The 17,554-nt window shown below is 51.4% G+C and overlaps 7 protein-coding genes across 7 annotated transcripts; 1 reads left to right on the top strand and 6 right to left on the bottom strand.

The window, feature by feature from the left end:
* Nucleotides 1-734: 734 nt before the first annotated feature.
* PRS1 (ribose-phosphate pyrophosphokinase 1) lies at nucleotides 735-2,070 on the bottom strand (the record flags this gene model as incomplete). The annotated part of the gene is made up of 2 exons (XM_065757608.1): nucleotides 735-1,926; nucleotides 2,066-2,070. The coding sequence occupies 2 exons, from the start codon at nucleotides 2,068-2,070 to the stop codon at nucleotides 735-737; spliced, it is 1,197 nt and encodes a 398-aa protein (XP_065613951.1).
* Nucleotides 2,071-3,147: 1,077 nt separating this feature from the next.
* On the top strand, nucleotides 3,148-4,930 carry N0V96_006146 (uncharacterized protein; the record flags this gene model as incomplete). Its single annotated transcript, XM_065757607.1, has 2 exons — nucleotides 3,148-3,152; nucleotides 3,370-4,930. 2 exons carry the CDS (start codon nucleotides 3,148-3,150, stop codon nucleotides 4,928-4,930), a joined length of 1,566 nt encoding a protein of 521 aa, XP_065613950.1.
* Nucleotides 4,931-5,068: 138 nt separating this feature from the next.
* N0V96_006145 (uncharacterized protein) lies at nucleotides 5,069-6,661 on the bottom strand (the record flags this gene model as incomplete). The annotated part of the gene is made up of 1 exon (XM_053194022.2): nucleotides 5,069-6,661. The coding sequence occupies one exon, from the start codon at nucleotides 6,659-6,661 to the stop codon at nucleotides 5,069-5,071; it is 1,593 nt and encodes a 530-aa protein (XP_053048598.1).
* Nucleotides 6,662-8,901: 2,240 nt separating this feature from the next.
* Nucleotides 8,902-10,464, bottom strand: N0V96_006144 (uncharacterized protein; the record flags this gene model as incomplete). Its single annotated transcript, XM_065757606.1, has 2 exons — nucleotides 8,902-10,379; nucleotides 10,461-10,464. The coding sequence occupies 2 exons, from the start codon at nucleotides 10,462-10,464 to the stop codon at nucleotides 8,902-8,904; spliced, it is 1,482 nt and encodes a 493-aa protein (XP_065613949.1).
* A 1,907-nt stretch (nucleotides 10,465-12,371) lies between these two features.
* Nucleotides 12,372-12,965, bottom strand: N0V96_006143 (uncharacterized protein; the record flags this gene model as incomplete). The annotated part of the gene is made up of 2 exons (XM_065757605.1): nucleotides 12,372-12,814; nucleotides 12,962-12,965. 2 exons carry the CDS (start codon nucleotides 12,963-12,965, stop codon nucleotides 12,372-12,374), a joined length of 447 nt encoding a protein of 148 aa, XP_065613948.1.
* Nucleotides 12,966-13,664: 699 nt separating this feature from the next.
* On the bottom strand, nucleotides 13,665-14,452 carry N0V96_006142 (uncharacterized protein; the record flags this gene model as incomplete). Its single annotated transcript, XM_065757604.1, has 2 exons — nucleotides 13,665-14,285; nucleotides 14,444-14,452. The coding sequence occupies 2 exons, from the start codon at nucleotides 14,450-14,452 to the stop codon at nucleotides 13,665-13,667; spliced, it is 630 nt and encodes a 209-aa protein (XP_065613947.1).
* Nucleotides 14,453-15,442: 990 nt separating this feature from the next.
* N0V96_006141 (uncharacterized protein) lies at nucleotides 15,443-16,363 on the bottom strand (the record flags this gene model as incomplete). The annotated part of the gene is made up of 2 exons (XM_065757603.1): nucleotides 15,443-16,057; nucleotides 16,358-16,363. The coding sequence occupies 2 exons, from the start codon at nucleotides 16,361-16,363 to the stop codon at nucleotides 15,443-15,445; spliced, it is 621 nt and encodes a 206-aa protein (XP_065613946.1).
* Nucleotides 16,364-17,554: the final 1,191 nt, after the last annotated feature.

Here is a 17,554-nt window from a genome sequence, read left to right as displayed (position 1 = left end):
AAAGGTTGGAAGTTGATTTGTATTATTATCAAAAGAGGAAACTAAAAGAAGAAAGTCGGTATATGTATCCGACTATGATCAAGTCATTCATCCACACATATATCACTCGAAGAGATGTTCGAAGGTTTCTCTTATCCCTCTCCCACCAGTCCCGGAGGCTGTGGCCGTCATGAAGACGACCGGAAGAGGGATCTTCTTTGAGTCGAAAATTAATCTGCCAACGCTCCGTTCAAGGCCTGTTCTGGGATGAACTGAGCCCCGGCTGTTCAGAAAACAGCATCGTTGGTGTGAAAGGTAAGAAAGGGTGATTCAACGAATGCAACCCCAGTCTCCCATCAAGAAAATGAGAAAAAGGTATATCAGTGGAACACGCGCACACGCCATACTGGATGACGGCCCGGTTGAAAAAGGTATCAAAGTTTCATCATTCATGTCTAATACTGACCATGCTTTGTGTTGATGTTGTCAAGACCTACCAAAGTCTCCTTGGGAACGCGTGATGTTTTTTTTTGGTTGCCACCATCTTTGGCCATTCCACTCTTTGCCGGTGTAAGCCCAGAACGCCGCGCTGAAATGCCCCCTATCCCCCGTAGTATGCCACACACAGACTGGAACTCAATAAAAAGAAGAGAATCCCTGAGCCAGTCCAAGATAGGAAAAAGCAGAAAAAGAAGCCGTGTTAGGCGAACTGTAACCGAGACAATCCTTGCACGCTCTCTCGCCGGAAAATCTTTTCAGTCCAGAATGTGTTGGTACAGAGGGGAGATTGATTCGCCGTAGTGGTTACGGCGAATCGCCTCAGCCAGGAGGAAGGAGAGATCCAGTACCACGAGCTTGGGGCACCGCTTGGCCTGATCCTCGGGGATGGGGAAGCTGTTGGTCACGAGAATGGTATCGATGCACTCGCACGCCTGTAGCTGGTCGAGGCTGTCGCCGCCAAACACGCCGTGGGTGGCCATGCAGTAGACCTTCTTTGCGCGGCCCTTCTTGACGACTGTCTCGGCAGCGGCGATCCACGAGTTGGGCTTGTCGATCATGTCATCGACGATGAAGACGGTTCTGTTCTTGACATCGCCGACCAACGTGATCATGTGCTCGACCTTGGGGTCCTTCAAGACCTCATCCTCTTCATCCGACTCCGGGGCCGCGTCTCCGGAACCTCCTAGGGCATGGGGCTCGGGAGCAAAGAATGATGATGCGTGAGACATCGTCATGGGGTCATCCCCCTGGACACTGCCGCTTACGGTCGATGCAGCTGGCGATGGATAGTCGTCGTCCACTATGTGACCCTGAACCAATCGACCGTGCGTAACCTCATGGGCGCGACGATCATCGTACTGCGCATCTCCCTCCTCTTCCTCATCGTCAACCGACCCGTCGCCAGGCTTGGACTGGGTTGGTGTCGTGGGCCGGTCGTCCGTCGATCTGGGGTGGGATCTCGGAGCGCTGGTGAACTGAGGGGAACCGTGTGCGTCTGTTCTAACCCTGGCAGCTCGGCCAGGTGCAGCGGGAGGTGTGGAAGGTCTGGGTGGCTCACGCGTCGTCTCCAACACGGGTTCCCGATCGAGGTTGTCCAGGTGGTGCATGATCATGCTCGATGTCATGTTGGTTCCCTTTCGGTTCTTCTCTGTTGTGACCATGCCAAAGTTGAGCTTCAATGCGTCTGCAAGCGATGTCACACGCTTGGTTCCGCCCGCGTTCTTGGACACGACAACAGCTTCCTTCCAGTTGGGCACGTTGTGACGAATCCATCTCGCAATGAGAGGCTCGGCGTGGAGGTTGTCAACCGGGCACTTGAAGAAGCCCTGCATCTGGGAAGCGTGCAGGTCGACGGTAATGACGTGCTTAACGCCGGCCACGCCGAGGAGGTTTGCAAGCATTCTTGCTGTGATGGCACCCCGGTGGGACTTCTTCTTCGACTGGCGACTGTAAGGGAAGTACGGAAGCACAGCTGAGAAGCGATTGCGTTAGCACCATAAGACGATTGTGAGAGGGAGTAGAACTTAGCTTACCAGTGATCTTGTTTGCTGAGCCGCCATTGCAGGCCGAGATCATGATCAACAACTCCATGATGGTGTCGTTAACCTTGGCACTGCCGGACTGGACGACAAAGACATCCTTCTCGCGGACGCTGGTCAAGATTCGCACGCTCGTCTCGCCCTTTTATGTGACGGGTCAGCCTCAACAGGGAGTCCAAACAAAGTTGGAATTGATCCAATCAAGGCAGTGGGAGCGGCCGCGACTGCTGTTCTCCCCGTGATGGCATCATGGGGAGTTTGTGAGCAAGAACGCGGCGTTTCCCCCGCCCTTGGTGGTCGACGGCCCAGCGATGCGCACTTTCAGCTTACATTGGAAAATTGGGTAAGCTCCGCCTGGGCAGGAGCCATGCCCAGGTTCTCACATATCTGATTAGTGAGGACTGGGCAGGAGGAGCCCGCGAAGATGAGAGTGCCGCGCATGTTGAAAAGAAGAATGCGAAAGGCGAAGAGGTTTGGTTCGCGAGGTGGGGAGCTTTTATTACTGCGAAGGAAAAATTGAGTTGGGGACAAGGGGGCTGTTCAGCCGAAAAACGGGCGGGCACGGAGCAAGGCGCCGCGGTGGAGTCGAGCGGACAGTGTAGGCACATAGATTGGGCGGGAAGGAGCTATCATCACACTGTATTTATCCGGGCCGGAGATACCCTTTCCAATCGTCGCTTCCTCAGGTAAGGTAGGTAAGATTGGTGGGGACTGTACGTACCGTGTGTATCGCACCGTGACCCCGCGATGAGTTTCTGCAGGAGCTCTGATCGCTGCTTCCGTCATGGCAACTACCTTACTTTGGGAGATGTCTTGCGATACTCCAACTTCATGTCCTAACATCCCATGGGTTTCTTATGGCGGGACCAACTGAAGGAGATTGAACTGGCATAGTCAAAGGATTTGATCAAGTTCCAAGACGCGGGACCAATTGGCGAAGCAGCACATAGAAGTAACTCAGAAGATTAGGTCAGTGGAAGAGATTTTGCAATGTACTGGCCGCTTAATTTTGAGCCCCCGAGTGAGCCAGTTTTCGTACATGATAAAGTTCTAATGTCAATTTGTAGGGTAGATTCCTTACCTTGTACAATCATGGGAATTCCTCATCTTCTGAATCATCTGTCCCCTTATGGAGTGTTTGGGGCCCTCGATGGCGACAGAGTTGTCATTGATGGCCCTGCATTGGCGTATCACATCTACCATCTCTGCACAAGAAGCACTTCCGGCCTACCATGCTACGACATACTCGGAAGAACCGCCATAGGATGGCTAGAAGAAGTCACCAATCATGATATATCCATGTAAATCTTTCTCATAAAGCATCAACAGATATACGCTGACGTTTAATAAGCTCCGCCATCTACTTTGACGGCTTCCTCCCAGCATCAAAAGCAGAAGTCCGTCTGGAGAGGATACTCAAGGTATCCTCATCCCTCAAAATCTTCCGCTCAGGCTTTCCCAACGGATGCCCAGCAAAGCAAATCGCATCAACTCGTCTCTCACTGCCGCCTCTGTTTCCTACCGACGCCCCCAAACGAGATCAGCCCCTGATCCCACCGCCAGCATTCCTCGTTGCAGCCATCGTCGACAAGCTAGAATCGATCGAAAAGTATGCCTCTCTCGTCCGCCTGGTCCCCGGCGAAGCAGACGCCTATTGCGCAGAAGACGTCCTACGCAACGGGGGAACCATCCTGACCTCGGACTCCGATCTCACCGTCCACGACCTGAAGACGGGATCCGTCGCCTTCTTTAGAGACCTACACATCGGCCCAACCGACGACGGCAAATCTGCTCTCCTGGGCCCCAAATTCTCACCCTCGGAGATTGCCAAACGTCTACAGCTTCCAGAGGACCAAGGCATGCGCAGGTTCGCCTATGAGCTCTCCAAATCCACCCGGCCCAAATTCGCACAAGTCCTCGAAAACTGCAAAGGCGAGCTCGTAGATCCGGAAGAGTTCCGCGCCTTCTGCGCGCCGTATGAGACACTCGAGACTACAGACTGGAGCGCTGTGCCGGTCCTAGGCAGCCTCGACAAGCCCTACCTCGACGCGAGGCTATCCGAGGTCGTTCTGCAATGTGTAGGCTACTCCGGGGTAGCGAAGCCGCCCGCGGGCGAATCCGGCGCCGCGGGCTGCATGATGTGTCTTCCGCCCCTCCTGGACTGTCCGGCTCGCGCCAGCGCGTGGGATACCAGCGCCTCTGTACGACAGCTGGCATACAGCCTCACATGTCTACTGCGACCTGGAGCCGTCTCCCATGTGAGGGAGTACCGGAGAATGTCGTCTGGCGTGAACCAGGGCAAGTACATGGCGATGTTGCCCCGGCCGTGGATCAAGGACTCGGTGGATGTCCTTCTGAAGACCTTGACCAAGGCCAAAAATAGCTTTAGCCAGAAGAGCTCAACCTGGCAGGCAGTGAGCTTGCAGCTTCTGCTTGCTCACGCGCAGGAAGAAGATAAGCTGGACGCGTGTCTGAATTCCGTCAAGCTCGCCCAATCTGTGTCGGCAGACTCGAACCTCGTCCCGTGGGACGTCGTGCACGTATCAGCCCAGATCCACGCGACGCTCTACTCTCTCCGTATCTTGGCGCAGGTCCTGGATCTCATGTACGAGGTCGGAGCCAAAGACCCGATCCAAGGCTCCAAGCAACTGCGCGAGTTGTTGTCCACGTTGCCATCTCTCACGGAATATCCATCAGTTGACGGAACAATGCGCCTTCTCGCGAGTATGAAGTCCAGCGGTGCACTTAATAAGATCGCCTCGGCACTGGGTATCTCGGACGATCTGCTTTTGCCATCAAAAGAAGCCAAAAACCAGAAGAAGAAACGGAAGAAGATGGCCGATGCAGAACCTCGTATGAGGCCCGAGAAAAGAGCGTCTTCAAACCCCTTTGATGTACTGGCTAGCGAATAACACGGCTAATGAAATCCGACACAAGCGCCACCTTTTCTGTGGCACTTCCATTCGCATGAAGCATGGATTAGGGGGCCAAGCCTCGTGCTCGTAATATCGACGGTAAACATGTCATTATTCGTATCATACAACAACTATTCAAAAGAGGGTTCCATCGTCGTGAACCTGCGGAATAAAACCAGGGCACAGCCAACCTCTGCCCTCAGGGCAAGTGAAGATGACCTTCCCGTCTCCACGCAATAGACCCATCTTGAACTGCCAGTCCGTCTTCACAGCGATTCCATTGATCCGCAGCCAATACGCCAAGATACCTTCAGGCGTACAGCCCTCCTGACCCTCTGGCCTCTTCTCCCTGGTCTTGGTATTAAATCCCTTCCACTTCGCCGCCTCCTTCTCCAGGGTCCGCATGTGGATGAACTCGCGGTAGAGCGCGAGGTAGGTAAACATGGCATTGGGGCGCCCAAAGGCGGTGATATCTGTAACGCCTGCGCGCAACTCGCCGTCGTGGAGCATGGCGTACCAGGTCCAATCCAGAGTTACGCGGGGTGCCAAGATACCGTTTTCGGGTACCTTGAGTGACGAGAGGGCAGGCGAGTCGCCCCAGTACAGCAGATCGAGGCGGCCCTTGTAGATGTAGTCGTAAGAGACGCCCTCCTTGATCATGTAGCTCTGCACCTGCAGGCTGGCGAGGTAGAGTGCCTTCCACTGGCTGAGCTGGTGGTTGAGCTTGTCGTTGCCACACTCCTTCACCAGCACCTCCGGAGGATCAACAGCGTTCTCCTTCACATTGTCCAATTTCAAAATCTCCACAGTCTTGAGCGCGTCTCCGAAGCATGACTTCAGGTGCTTGGTTATGCTGTCCTTGTCCACTGGGTCACCGGAATCGTGGACGACATCTTCCAGGTACGTGAACACGTGTACGTCGACACCGCCGCTTCCAGTCCACGTCTTGACGAGCTTATTGTTCTGCTCCTTGCAGGTCTTCAGATAGGTGCGCAAAAAGCCGGTATACACGATCGCGAGACGTCCCATATCGTCTGTGGCCCGGTGAAGAAGGCACGTTGTCTTGCTCCCAGCGCGAATATGCAGCTTCCCAGAGTCCAAAAGCTCCAGTACAGGCTTCCCATCGCCACTCTCAACAGAGGCGCACTCGGGCAGGAGGTTCGAGATCCACGGCGTTGCGCCGTACGGAGCAGCAGTCTCATTGGCCCAGGAGAGCATCAGCACGCCCTCCTGTGTGAGCTCGACCTGCCATGACACGGGCCAGTGGTACTCGGTATCAGACGTGAATAGCTCGATCTCTGTCTTGGTGTCGAGGAGCGAAAGGGAACCGCTCTCGAGGAGGCTGAGTTCGTAGCGACCATTTGGTGAGGCGAGACGGAATGGCGACAACGACTGACCAGCTTCGAGCTTGGAGACCGTCTTCTTCGCATCGGGTTTCGCGCCTATGGTGGAGGCGGGTGTAGGCTTCGGGGCCGCGTTTGCCACGCTCTGCGATGTGGCAATCGAAGCCAGAGATGTGATCACTTCGTTGGCATGATCGCCGACGGGGCCGTTCGGCTTACCGGCACCGTTCGAAACATCTTTGCCGCTGTCGGTCGTTGGGGTGTTGTGGCCAAGCTGAGTGGGCACGTTGTAGCCTACGTGGGGGAGCTGGGGAACTAGGAAGATTGCCGCGACGAGGAAGACGGCGGCCACGATGGCCAGCCGCGTACAGGTACCACTTAGCATCTTTCAATGGGTTGTGTTGTTTCTCGAAAGACTGTCCATTGCTGTGACAGTCACAGCTTTGATTTGCGCCTTCTGCTTGTGATGAAAGGGGCCTGCCGAGGCGTCTGATTCTCACAGCGGCACAGCGGCAGGTTCGCGAGGGCCAAGCACATCGCTTGGAGCTTATCGCTTATCGGAGCTTGGGCGAGCATAAAGCTGCACAATTCCGCGCTTGAGCTTCCCGATCCCGCTTAGTTGCATATCGGTGTCATCTCATCATCAGATACGCAATGACTACCAGACATGTCACTCGCGAGCTCCGGGCACGACTGCGCGTGAGAATAAGAGCTTCTGTACTCCGCGATGACCAGTGTAATGATCTTAATTCATCATGTGATGCATTTTGTAACTGTTTCAATGAAGTAGTGGGCATTTTGACATTAACTGGGCAGGATCTCTGGAGCACTTATCCAGAACTTCTGAATTGCTTTCTGAACACGCTGAGATATCACGCTGGCTGATACATTAACTATTCGTGACATGACACAACTTGCGATGATAATGCTACCAGTTTCGTCGTTGGTGTTCTATTTCTTCCAAGGCTTTTTGATAAAGATCGAAGAATGAACTCCATTAATGCTGGCTGGAATGTTTTCAGATGTAGTTGAAGTATTTGGCTTAACTCAAGAGTTGAAAGAAAATGTATTAATGCGGTATCCGTATTTGTATGCTATGACTTCCATTCTAGACCCCAAAATTTCTGAGAGGAACATGTTCAGCGCTTTCATCAAGTCCAGTGCTCACTGGAACAGCTTCGTAGCCGGCCGGTAGTCGTCCTTCCAGACCTGACTTCATTCCAACTGTAGAGACATTAGTACCGCCTAGAATGATCAGAAAGCTAAAGATTGTTGCATGAATTCCCTCGCTGTAGTATAAAGCCATTATATGTAGTCAAGGCTAGACCAATGAAACTCCAACATGATCTGCAATGTCTCGAGAATGCCAAAAGCCGGATTCTCTCATAAATCCATGAGTTGAGGGATGTACCTACACCTATTCCTACAATATAGCCATCCATTTCAAAGTCGAGATGAGAGCGAAGCTCGACAGCGCACTCCTCATCAAAACCCCCGAGGTCGGTTCTATTCACCCAGATCGGAAGAACCATGGGTGGTTCGCGCATATGTGAAAAGGTCCAAGACCCAGGCTCGTCCGCAGTGAGATTGTCGTACCAACCGATGAGCTGAGACCTCGAAGGCAGTATCGCGGATGCATTATGGTGTTTGAAGGCGTCGATCAGATACGCTTCAGCATCTGGCAGTGGTAGTCTATGAGAACCATGACGAAGATTCGGTGCTGCAAATGCACCGTATGTTGTGCAGTTGTTGATGAAGTCGATGGGCTGAAGCGATGGTGCTGTCCATGGCTCGCTTGATTGCAGCCCGCTCATTCGCTTCACTTTCTGCTCACAGTAAGTCGCCAAATGCGACCGGGATATCTCCAAAGACTACAATTACAATTACTTGAAAAGGACGACCGCAGCTTCATCAATACGTTTCGGGAAAAGGATTCTCAGTCATGGACTCATTGTCCTTATGATGGCTGCCAAGCTTCCTTTCGGGGACAATTTTGAGAAGTTGAATAGCATGCGTGACGGGCAGGCAGCCACAGATGACCCTGGAGCAACATTTCTGATTCGCCGAAAACCATAGTATCGTCATGAACCTGGTTCAGCTATCAAATGTGCCACATCCTTCGCACACTAATAATAGAAGATAATCCTCTGTGATGTCTTATTCAGGCCAAGACTTGTCTTTAGATGCGAACGAGATGTCACTCTGACTGTATTGGGACTAGTTTCTGCAAAAGTAAGTGCCATTTGATGCCTCACTCCTAGATTGAAGATCATACATCGCCTTGAAGAACCTTGACGTCGGGACACCAAGAGCAACTTGACTTACTCGCATTTAGACTTACTTGCTGTTGTAGAACCGAAGCTTTACACACATACACTATTCTCCCTTGGCGGCAAAGGAAATCCCTCACGATACTGGTTGTAACTTGCTGTTTTTCCACGACAACGAACAGTCTTTTTAACAAGAGCGTCAGCCGTGGACTGAACGACTACACCATTTAATTTAATACGTCAAGGCCAAGGCGAGCTATGATTTCGCTATGTGATACTCCATCTTCAAGCCCTTTTCCAGACAGTAATCACCACTGAATAAATGGCATAAGTTGAAATAGCAAACTGACCAAGATTACCATATGTACGTCTCATCGATAAAGGTTATCGGGATAGGTGCCCGCAGGGCGAGTTCGCTCACAAGGCACCGAGCTTCATCCACCATCGGCGCAGGCCCACTGACGACGACCGCTAAGCTGCCGTCTGTATTGCCTACTTCCTCCTCCAGGACTGCGCGGAGCCTGAATCTGTTGCCGACAGAGACGTTTGCGTCAACGCCATTGAGATCAACACTCTGAACGAGCCCTTCGGTTCGTGAAGACCAATAGAGCTTCGCATTCCCAGGATACGTCTGCAGAACTGGGGCTACAGCTGTGATGGCAACGCCTCCTATGATGCAGACAAGTCTTTGATACTTGCTGAGGTCGTGGTGGGGGAGGTATCCCGCCTCCACAAAGACTGGCACCCGAGTGTGTGAGCGAAGCATTCCTGTTGCCCCCGTGAAGGATCTGACCAGGAACGAGAGCCCGACGCGGGTCTTCTCCTTGACAGTAGCCACCTCCATGACACTGGACTCCTTTGAGTATGAGTTACCCGAACTCTGAGGGGGCATGATACTGTTGTTCATCGACTTTGCTGAAGCAGGCTTTACCCTGGACGCCAAAATCGAGAACGGATGACTCTCCCAGGGTCGCCACGTAAGTGTTGGGAAGTAGAGGTAGGCGTGTCCGCTCCCAACCGCGCCGTCAATGTCCAACTGCATGTACTCCTCGTCGATGACGGTGATGTCAGCCCACATCAAGCCATTTCTCGCCATCCGGATCACTCTCGCTATCCGGTCGAATCCCCAAACGGCGAAGCAGATATACATCCAGATCTCATAACCCCACTGGTTCTGGAACCTGTAGACAATGTGTAGGTAGGATCCGACCACCGCAAAAACAGCGAGGACGATGTGTACAGCCAGGAAGAGCTCGTAGAGTTTGGCGCGGAAGGGAATGACCGAAGCAGGCAACAGGATGCTCATTGCCAGCGTACCGATGATGCCCCAGACCCAGTAGGGCAGCTTGGCTTCGATATCATGCTGATCCATGCTGACGTAGATCTGAAGCCAAGCTGCCGAGTGGAGGCAAGCCTGGAGAGTACAGAAGTACGCCGTCCACCGATGCAACAGCATGAAAGTAGACTGGGTCCAGTCGGTCACCCAGTATAAGAAGTTATTTCTCCCAGCGTAGAGGATAAGAAGCGGTAGATTGGCAAAGCTCAAGACACCCATGCGATTGCTGAAGGACGTCAAGAGCTCCTGGTCCCTGTTATTGACCCACCAGGCGTTGGGCTGGGCTGAGTCGTAGCCTACACCACTGAGGACGACGTTGACAGCTACCATGTAGAGGATCAATATCGCCTGACCACGTGTTGGCATGATCAGCAAGTTGAAATAAGGAGCCTTGTGTCTCCGCCCGAACAACGGTGGGTCGATAAAGACAGCGTAGATCTTTGAGATAAGCAATTTGGGCAGCGGGATGAACCGAAGCAATGAGAAGAAGATTGGGACTGCCGCGCCGAGCGCAATTAGGACGAGACTTTGACGAGGTTAGTAAGACTTCATGCTATAGAATATAAAACAGGACTTACCCATATCTCTCGTGGGCAACCTCCATCTTCTCAAACATCCCCATGGTATTGTACTGCACTTGATAGTCGGCATCTGACACCAAAGACTTTTCTTTCAGCGGCATCGCAAACACCGCAGTGGCTGTGGGAGTTCCGTTCACATTGATGAGTGCCTCCTGGTATGTCCACTTCGGCGCTGGAGGGTATGCGTTGACATTAACGCCTGGTTCGTCAAGCCTCCTATGGCTATTCCGGATGCTAGCTTCGGTCGACTGCCAGTACTTTTCGATCTCCCATATTGAGAGATCAGTACATCTCTATGGGGAAATACTAGTCAGCTAATGGTCTCGGTCTATGAAGAGTACCGAGCTCACCGTATGAATGCACCATGCGAAAGAAGTGAGGAAGGCGTTATCGTTGGCATAGCATTCCGGCGAGGTATCGGCCATAGTCATGCCGTGAGTCTCAATTACGTTACTGCAGTTGAGTGGACTGGCCGAGAGTGCCACACGACATGAGTACGCACACAGTGGCTCAGGGGGAAGTTAGTGCATCAGATTCCACGACGTTGGATATAACGACTAACCTGGTACATGGTGATACCATAGCCAATGAGTCCATGTCCTGCAATGCCCACTTCTTCAGCAACCGCGCCGCCAGCCATACCTGCGGCCGCCAGAACAACGGCCGAAAGGCTCGGAAGTGAAGGCATTCTCATGGACTGGACCTCTTTCAACGAATGTAGCAACGTACGCAGTCTCGATTGGGCTAGAAGCTATCCACAACTCTGCCTATTGCGTCGAAAAGAGTGTATTCAAAGGTTCGGAATCGGTCTCGGTTTAGCTGTGCCTGGATCATGAACAAGCTCAAGTCCGTATTGTGGGCATTCAATGTCTTTCATAGGACTGAACTAAAACGGGCGCATGCTCTGCCTGACTACTGTGCCGAGGTGCCGGTTCTTCGAGCTACTGACCGTCATCACTGAATCATACACATCGATGGACTGGGAGAATACCGATACTCGCCAAGACCCGGTGCCAAGTCCGATTCATTTGAGATGAGTTCTGCCATCCAATGTGTTTCCCCGGGTTCTGCTGGCGATTTGCCGGTGGTTAGCGGTGTCAACCCCGATTCCCCGACCCGGGCCCAACTCTCAGTTCCCGGTCTCCAACTGAGCTTGTGGGATAGTTCCGCCTTCCTAATTCAGCTTTACGACTCTTGGAACAATCTCGTTACCGGATGCATTTCGCAAGATCATTGTGACTGTTTTAGAATCTGGCTGTAGAACGATTGAGCTCCTTTCTCCCAAGGGGGAGACGGCGATTGAAAAGTCGGTTGATCTACAGCGAAACTTTATACCAGCCAGTGAGATCCCAGGCCATGAAGCAACAGTCACACGAAACCGATAACTTAGCAAAATGTCTCTAAAATGTATAGAGAGTATGATTCCCACGAATATTGACGATGAAGTATTCGAGTTTCTAGTGGAGATAACACCTGACTTGCTGTTGCTAAAATCATGCATTTCGTAGTGGTGAGCTCGTCTCACTCAACGGTTTAGACTAATTCTTATATCTGGGTATGAATGTAGTTCAAATTAGGTTACATATTCAATTGATTGGTCTATGATTAAATAGAATGGTGAGTTTGGGCCTGGGGGTCGATAGTGACCTCAATTGCCAGAGAGATAGTTTGTCCTCAGCCATTTTCTTTCCTTTGAGTGCTCCTGCGATATGTTGCAACGTGTGAACGCTTGTAGAGGCATCGAACAAGTTTCAGATCAAAGCCAACTCGTATGCGAAGTTTCGCCAGTTCTTGGTATTTGTATTGTTGGTAAATTGTCTCTATCTACAACCAACGGCGCTGGTGAAAAACGGCTTTCTGGTACTAATATACACCGAAGCCTGATTATTTCTTGCTTCTTTCGTTAAATTAATTCTCAGACTGACTCTTCTGTTCCTTGGAATCGTCGAATGACCTCTTCTCCTTCTTGACGTTCTTCCACTCCAAGAGAATTGCGAAGAGGAATGATATGGCGGCTAGGATCATGGCCAGCATGAAAGTTCTCGTCAAGGAAGTGTTGACCTTGTCCAATGCATTCTGATACTCAGCGGTCCCATCTCCAAAAATCTTTTGCAGGTTGTCCTTGATCTGAGTTGCTCCGCCATCGCCGTAAATCTTGGCAGCAACAGCACTACCAAGGTTCTTAGAAAGCTCTTGCTGGAACACGCTTTGCGCAATAGGAACCGACAGAGCTACTCCTAAAAGTCTCGTGAAAAGGGTCAGGCTAGTGCCCTTGGGAATCTTTTCGTTGGGCAGCACGGTCTGAACGGCCACGTTGGCCTGTTCGGCTCCGACGCCGACGCCAGCACCGACTAGAATCTGAGCGCCAACACTGAAAGATTTTATCAGTAATCTGAAATGCTTTCGGGAGTAAAGATAGTAGACTTACAGTATGCCAAGTGCAGCATCAGATTGAATGGTCATCAAAAGCGCTGAACCGGCTGTGACCAAGAGGGAACCCATGATCACGAACGGATTGTAAAAGCCAATAGCCATTACAAGACCTCCAGCTACAATTGAACCGACAGCTGTGCTAATACAGAGTGCTAGCTGTTTCAAACCAGAAGATTCGGCATCATCTCCCCGGATTGATTGGAACCTATTTGTTTCCGTGTAAGCGATAAGTCTGAATAGCCAAGTCGCCGAAACTTACCAAACAGGCAAATAAAAGATGAAAACACCGAAGGCGCCGTTCAAGAAGAGCAGGTAAAGGTTAGAAGACGCAACGGAACGTTGCTTTACGATACTGAGAGGCACTGTAGCATCATCGCCCTGGAAGTACTGTAGCGCCATCCACGGGAGGAGTGTGACGCCGAACACAACCAAGACTGCGATGACGCGCGCGTCACTCCACGGGTATTCACCACCGCCCCATTGAAGAGCCAACATAAGACAGACCAGAGAAGCTAGTAGAAGAGTAGTACCAAGAAGATCAAACTTCTTTGCCAGCTGGATTGGGGTCATGGACTTGAGCTCTGCTGAGGTCCGGCAGAGGGAAGGGGGCAAACAGAAGATGACGACGGCAACTACTACAGCTCCGATCGGAAGATTGACTATGATAATTAGATGTCGAACTGATGAAATGGAGATAAAGAAGAAGACTTACAGTAGAAGCACCATCTCCAAGAAGCTCGCTGGGTAATAGCACCGCCTACAGGAATATCAGGTTTGGGTCCAGATCATAACATAGATAACAAGCAACATACCCATGATAGGTCCAATGACACTGGCGATGGCATACGCAGCGCCGAATAAGCCCGCAAACAGACTACGCTTTCTCAGCGGCGTGATGCGAGCAATGACGATGAATGAGCCGCCGAATACACCTGCCATGCCTACACCCTGAATGGCTCTACCAATGATCAAGGCAACTGACGATGGGGCGGAGCCGCAAACCGCGCTACCAGCAAGGTAGATGATCACCGATGTCAAGAAAGTCCATTTGTTATTGAAAAGCGAGTACGCTTGACCGAAGGGAAGTTGTAGCGCAACGGCCGTGATCTGTTCTCCAGTGCTGTACCATGCAATATCGTCGGAACTGTTGAAGACGCTCGTGATAGTCGGGATGGCTGTCGCAAGAACGGTTTGACTGACTGCCACGATGAAAACTGAGCAAAACAGCGCAAAGACAATGAGTCCCAACTGGACGCCTGTTGGATATGGTGGCTCATCTGTCTCGGGCTCGGGCTCTGTTTTCTCTTGCAATTCCGTCGTGTCGGTCGAATCGTCGCTGCCTTTCATACTGCTGGCCAGAGAGGAACCGTTCGCTAGGGCTTCGGAGGACTGCCATTCTTTTTTGAGGGGATCCCCGAGGCTTTCAGGGCGCGACATGTTGGATTTGAGTTTTGGTTGATTGAGCTGGGAGAGTAGAAAAGAGAAGGATCGGGTTCGCTTAAGTGAGAACTCTTGGGTCAACGTCTAATATTGGCATAAGAATGAACTAAAGACATATGAGGTGAAGACTAATACTGGTTGTTGGATGCCTTTATTCCAATGCCCGTGGCGCTATACTCATCGCGATTCATAGCTCAACTGGGTTCGCCGATGATCATAGTTGCATTGCCGGGGACCGGGGCCAGGCTTTGACCTCGTCCTCGAGTTTCCGCCCATCTGCTGCCCACATGAGTGTAACTTCTGAGACTGTAATTGTCACTGGCCACGACTAGGATGATTAATATCTGCACTTTTAGAGTTTCGACAGAGACAACCTACCAATCAGTTTGCTTGCCCATATTGAAAACCAGGGTGAACCAATATTCCACATGATTCATCGCCGATCGTATTGTCCCAATTGAGTATACGAGAGTCCCTTTGTGGAAGACCTTGAGCAGAATATGCCAACTTTACACTGAACAAAGTGATGCCTCTCAGTTCCCACGACTAAACTTTTCTCATCTGCAATACCAAATAAAACATAAGAAGTCGGGGAACCCACATATTCAACCGCCGTTCGATCCAGACGTCACAACACGATGCCCAGATCGCGGTGTCCACAATTCGAGGGCACCATCTCTGGTCTATCATATTAGGGGAAGACATGAGGATATTCAACACAACCTCGGAAATGTGACCGTAATCTCGAGGAGACGTGGAAGTTGAGGTTTCATTTGGCCTCGATGATCCGGCCTTGCATGGCCAGGCACTAGACATGTTTGGATCTTTCATCATGAAGAGTAAGTAGAAAACGGATTTTTTTGGTGGATAATCTCGGTGTAAAAAGGCTCCATTCATTTTGGATAACAAGAACAACTCAGCGCTTGGATGTCCGAACGGCTTTAGTCTACTGAGCTCTAGGTTGTTCTTCACTACTACTTCATGAAGCGAAGGGGTTGGCGATGTCACGAGAATAAGGTAGACAGTGGAGTCAAATGAGTGTTAGGAAAAGGAATACCTGTCGATTTAATTCCAGAGCTGGACGGGTTTGAAAGGCTTCAAATCAGCTAGAGCTCATCCTCTAATCCAACCATCTTCAATGAATCAGCCCACAGCTTCTTCTCTCCCTCTTCGTCGAATGCCCAAGACTTGAAACCATATCCGGCCCAGTTGGTATCATCAGGAATAGGCTTGCTAACACCGCAGTCCTCCATGTAGAATCCGCCAACGCCATCGTAATGCTTACCCACACACGCCAACACACTCGTAGCAGCACCTTGCTGAACGCTCTTCCACACCTTTCTAATATGAGGCATCTGGATAAGCTTCTCCAGCATCTTGCGAGTCTCCTCGTCCGAAGACTCCATCAAGCCGCTGCCAAAGCCACCGGGATGGATGCTGATGGCGTGGATCCCCTCAGATCCGTAGCGGCGCTCGACTTCGTTGCAGAACCAGATCTTTGCCGTATTAGAGTGCGCGTAAGATACGCCAGGCTCGTAGCCCTTGCCATTGGGGTTTGCCGTGTCGTAATTGTTCTCCGGCAGGACAGTCGAGGCCGTGTGGGATGTGCTGGAGGTGGTGACCACCCGCACGTTCACGTTATTGTTCGCAGCTGTGTCGAGAAGAAGGGGCTTGAGAAGTTGGAAGAGGTAGAAGTGCGCGAGGTAGTTAACGCCAAACTGCTGCTCGTATCCTTCTTCCGTGTAGCCGCGTGGTGTTGCCGCGATGCCTTGATGTTCATTAGAGTCAGCGACAACTTGCAATGCAACTGAGGTGTAAAGATGGCAATATCACTTACCTGCGTTGTTGACGAGAACGTCCAATCGCACCGTGCTATCTAGAACATGCTCTGCACCTTTCTTGACACTCTTCAGGCTACTCAATTCCATTTCCACCACCTCCAGTCTAAGGCTAGCATCTTCGCCTTGCAGCTGAGCCTTGACCTTTTCACCCTTCGCGAGGTTACGCGAAGTGAAGAACACCTTCATGCCGGTCTTGGCTAGATGCCGAACAATCTCGAGGCCAATGCCGTTGGTGCCGCCTGTCACCAACGCCACTTTGCCATCCAGCTTGCCAATCAGACCCTCATCTTGAATAATCTGGAGTGCAGTCGGGCGAGCGTCACCTTCACCCTGGGGGTTGGCATGGGCCGCAGCGTAGCGGTTGGGGATCTGAGGCAGGTTCGGGATGTAAGGCATGTTGAAGTACGTTTCTTGAGCTTCTTCCGGGGGCGTGTCTTTGTTGTTTTGCGTTTGCGAAACTTGACTAGAAGAGCTTGGACGACGTGTGCTTGGCGTTTGCGAAGTTTGGCTGGAAGAACTGGGACGTCGTGTGTTTTGGGTAACAAGATCTTGGCAATATGTATCTTGACGGATGGAGCTGCAGCGGAAAGAAGTCTTTGTCAACGAAGAGAGATCTTTGACTCGGGGGATGTGCACCATGACCAAGGTAGTCGGGTTGCTTTATTTCTTTGCATATTCTGTTTGACTCGTTCTCGAGTTACCATTCCCTCGGGATGCGCGGCAACAGGACTATCTAGGGTTGTCTTCTCAGCATTAATGCCGGGAATCGTAGGCCCAAGTTGAACCCGATATAACTATAGCACAAGGCCGGGTACGGGCGTTTACAAAGTGGTTTTTTAAGAGCCCTGGCTCCCCAGATGGGCTGAACATCAGACAATTGGCACTAGATCGATCTTATTCTTATCAATCCCCTAGAAAAACATGACCGGAAGAACAGATGGATCGCGAGGAGGGTCGGTGATACGCAATTTGATCAAAAGTGAAGCTTTGCAATGATATGAAGCCAGACAGCTCCTCAACTCTTTTTCACCCGAAGACAACCGACGAACCTATCGTGATGGCTGCAGTTGGGGACACCGGTAACTGGATCACCGGCGATTAGTGACCGCGCAAGGTTCTCCGACCGGTAAAAGTTGGGGACGTATTGCCTAAGTAGGCAAATTGGATCAGGGACGGACCAATCATGGTTGACTACGGCATCTCGAAACTTTGAATTGTTGGTGCGAGTCGAGGCCCGGCCCATTTTTGTCTTCTCGGGGCTTGAATTGGGCCTACAAGAAGTCTTTGCTTGTGGGAACGGCAAAGCAAGGGCGTAAATAATCCGCAGATCGCCCTGCTTGATAGCGTTGAGAGTGGTCCGAATCGGAAAATCAACGG

This window comes from Colletotrichum fioriniae (assembly GCF_027942845.1).
Source record: "Colletotrichum fioriniae strain IMI 355084 chromosome Unknown scaffold_6, whole genome shotgun sequence".
Classification (NCBI taxonomy): Eukaryota; Fungi; Ascomycota; class Sordariomycetes; order Glomerellales; family Glomerellaceae; genus Colletotrichum; species Colletotrichum fioriniae.
This window is presented reverse-complemented; position numbering and strand designations above follow the sequence as displayed.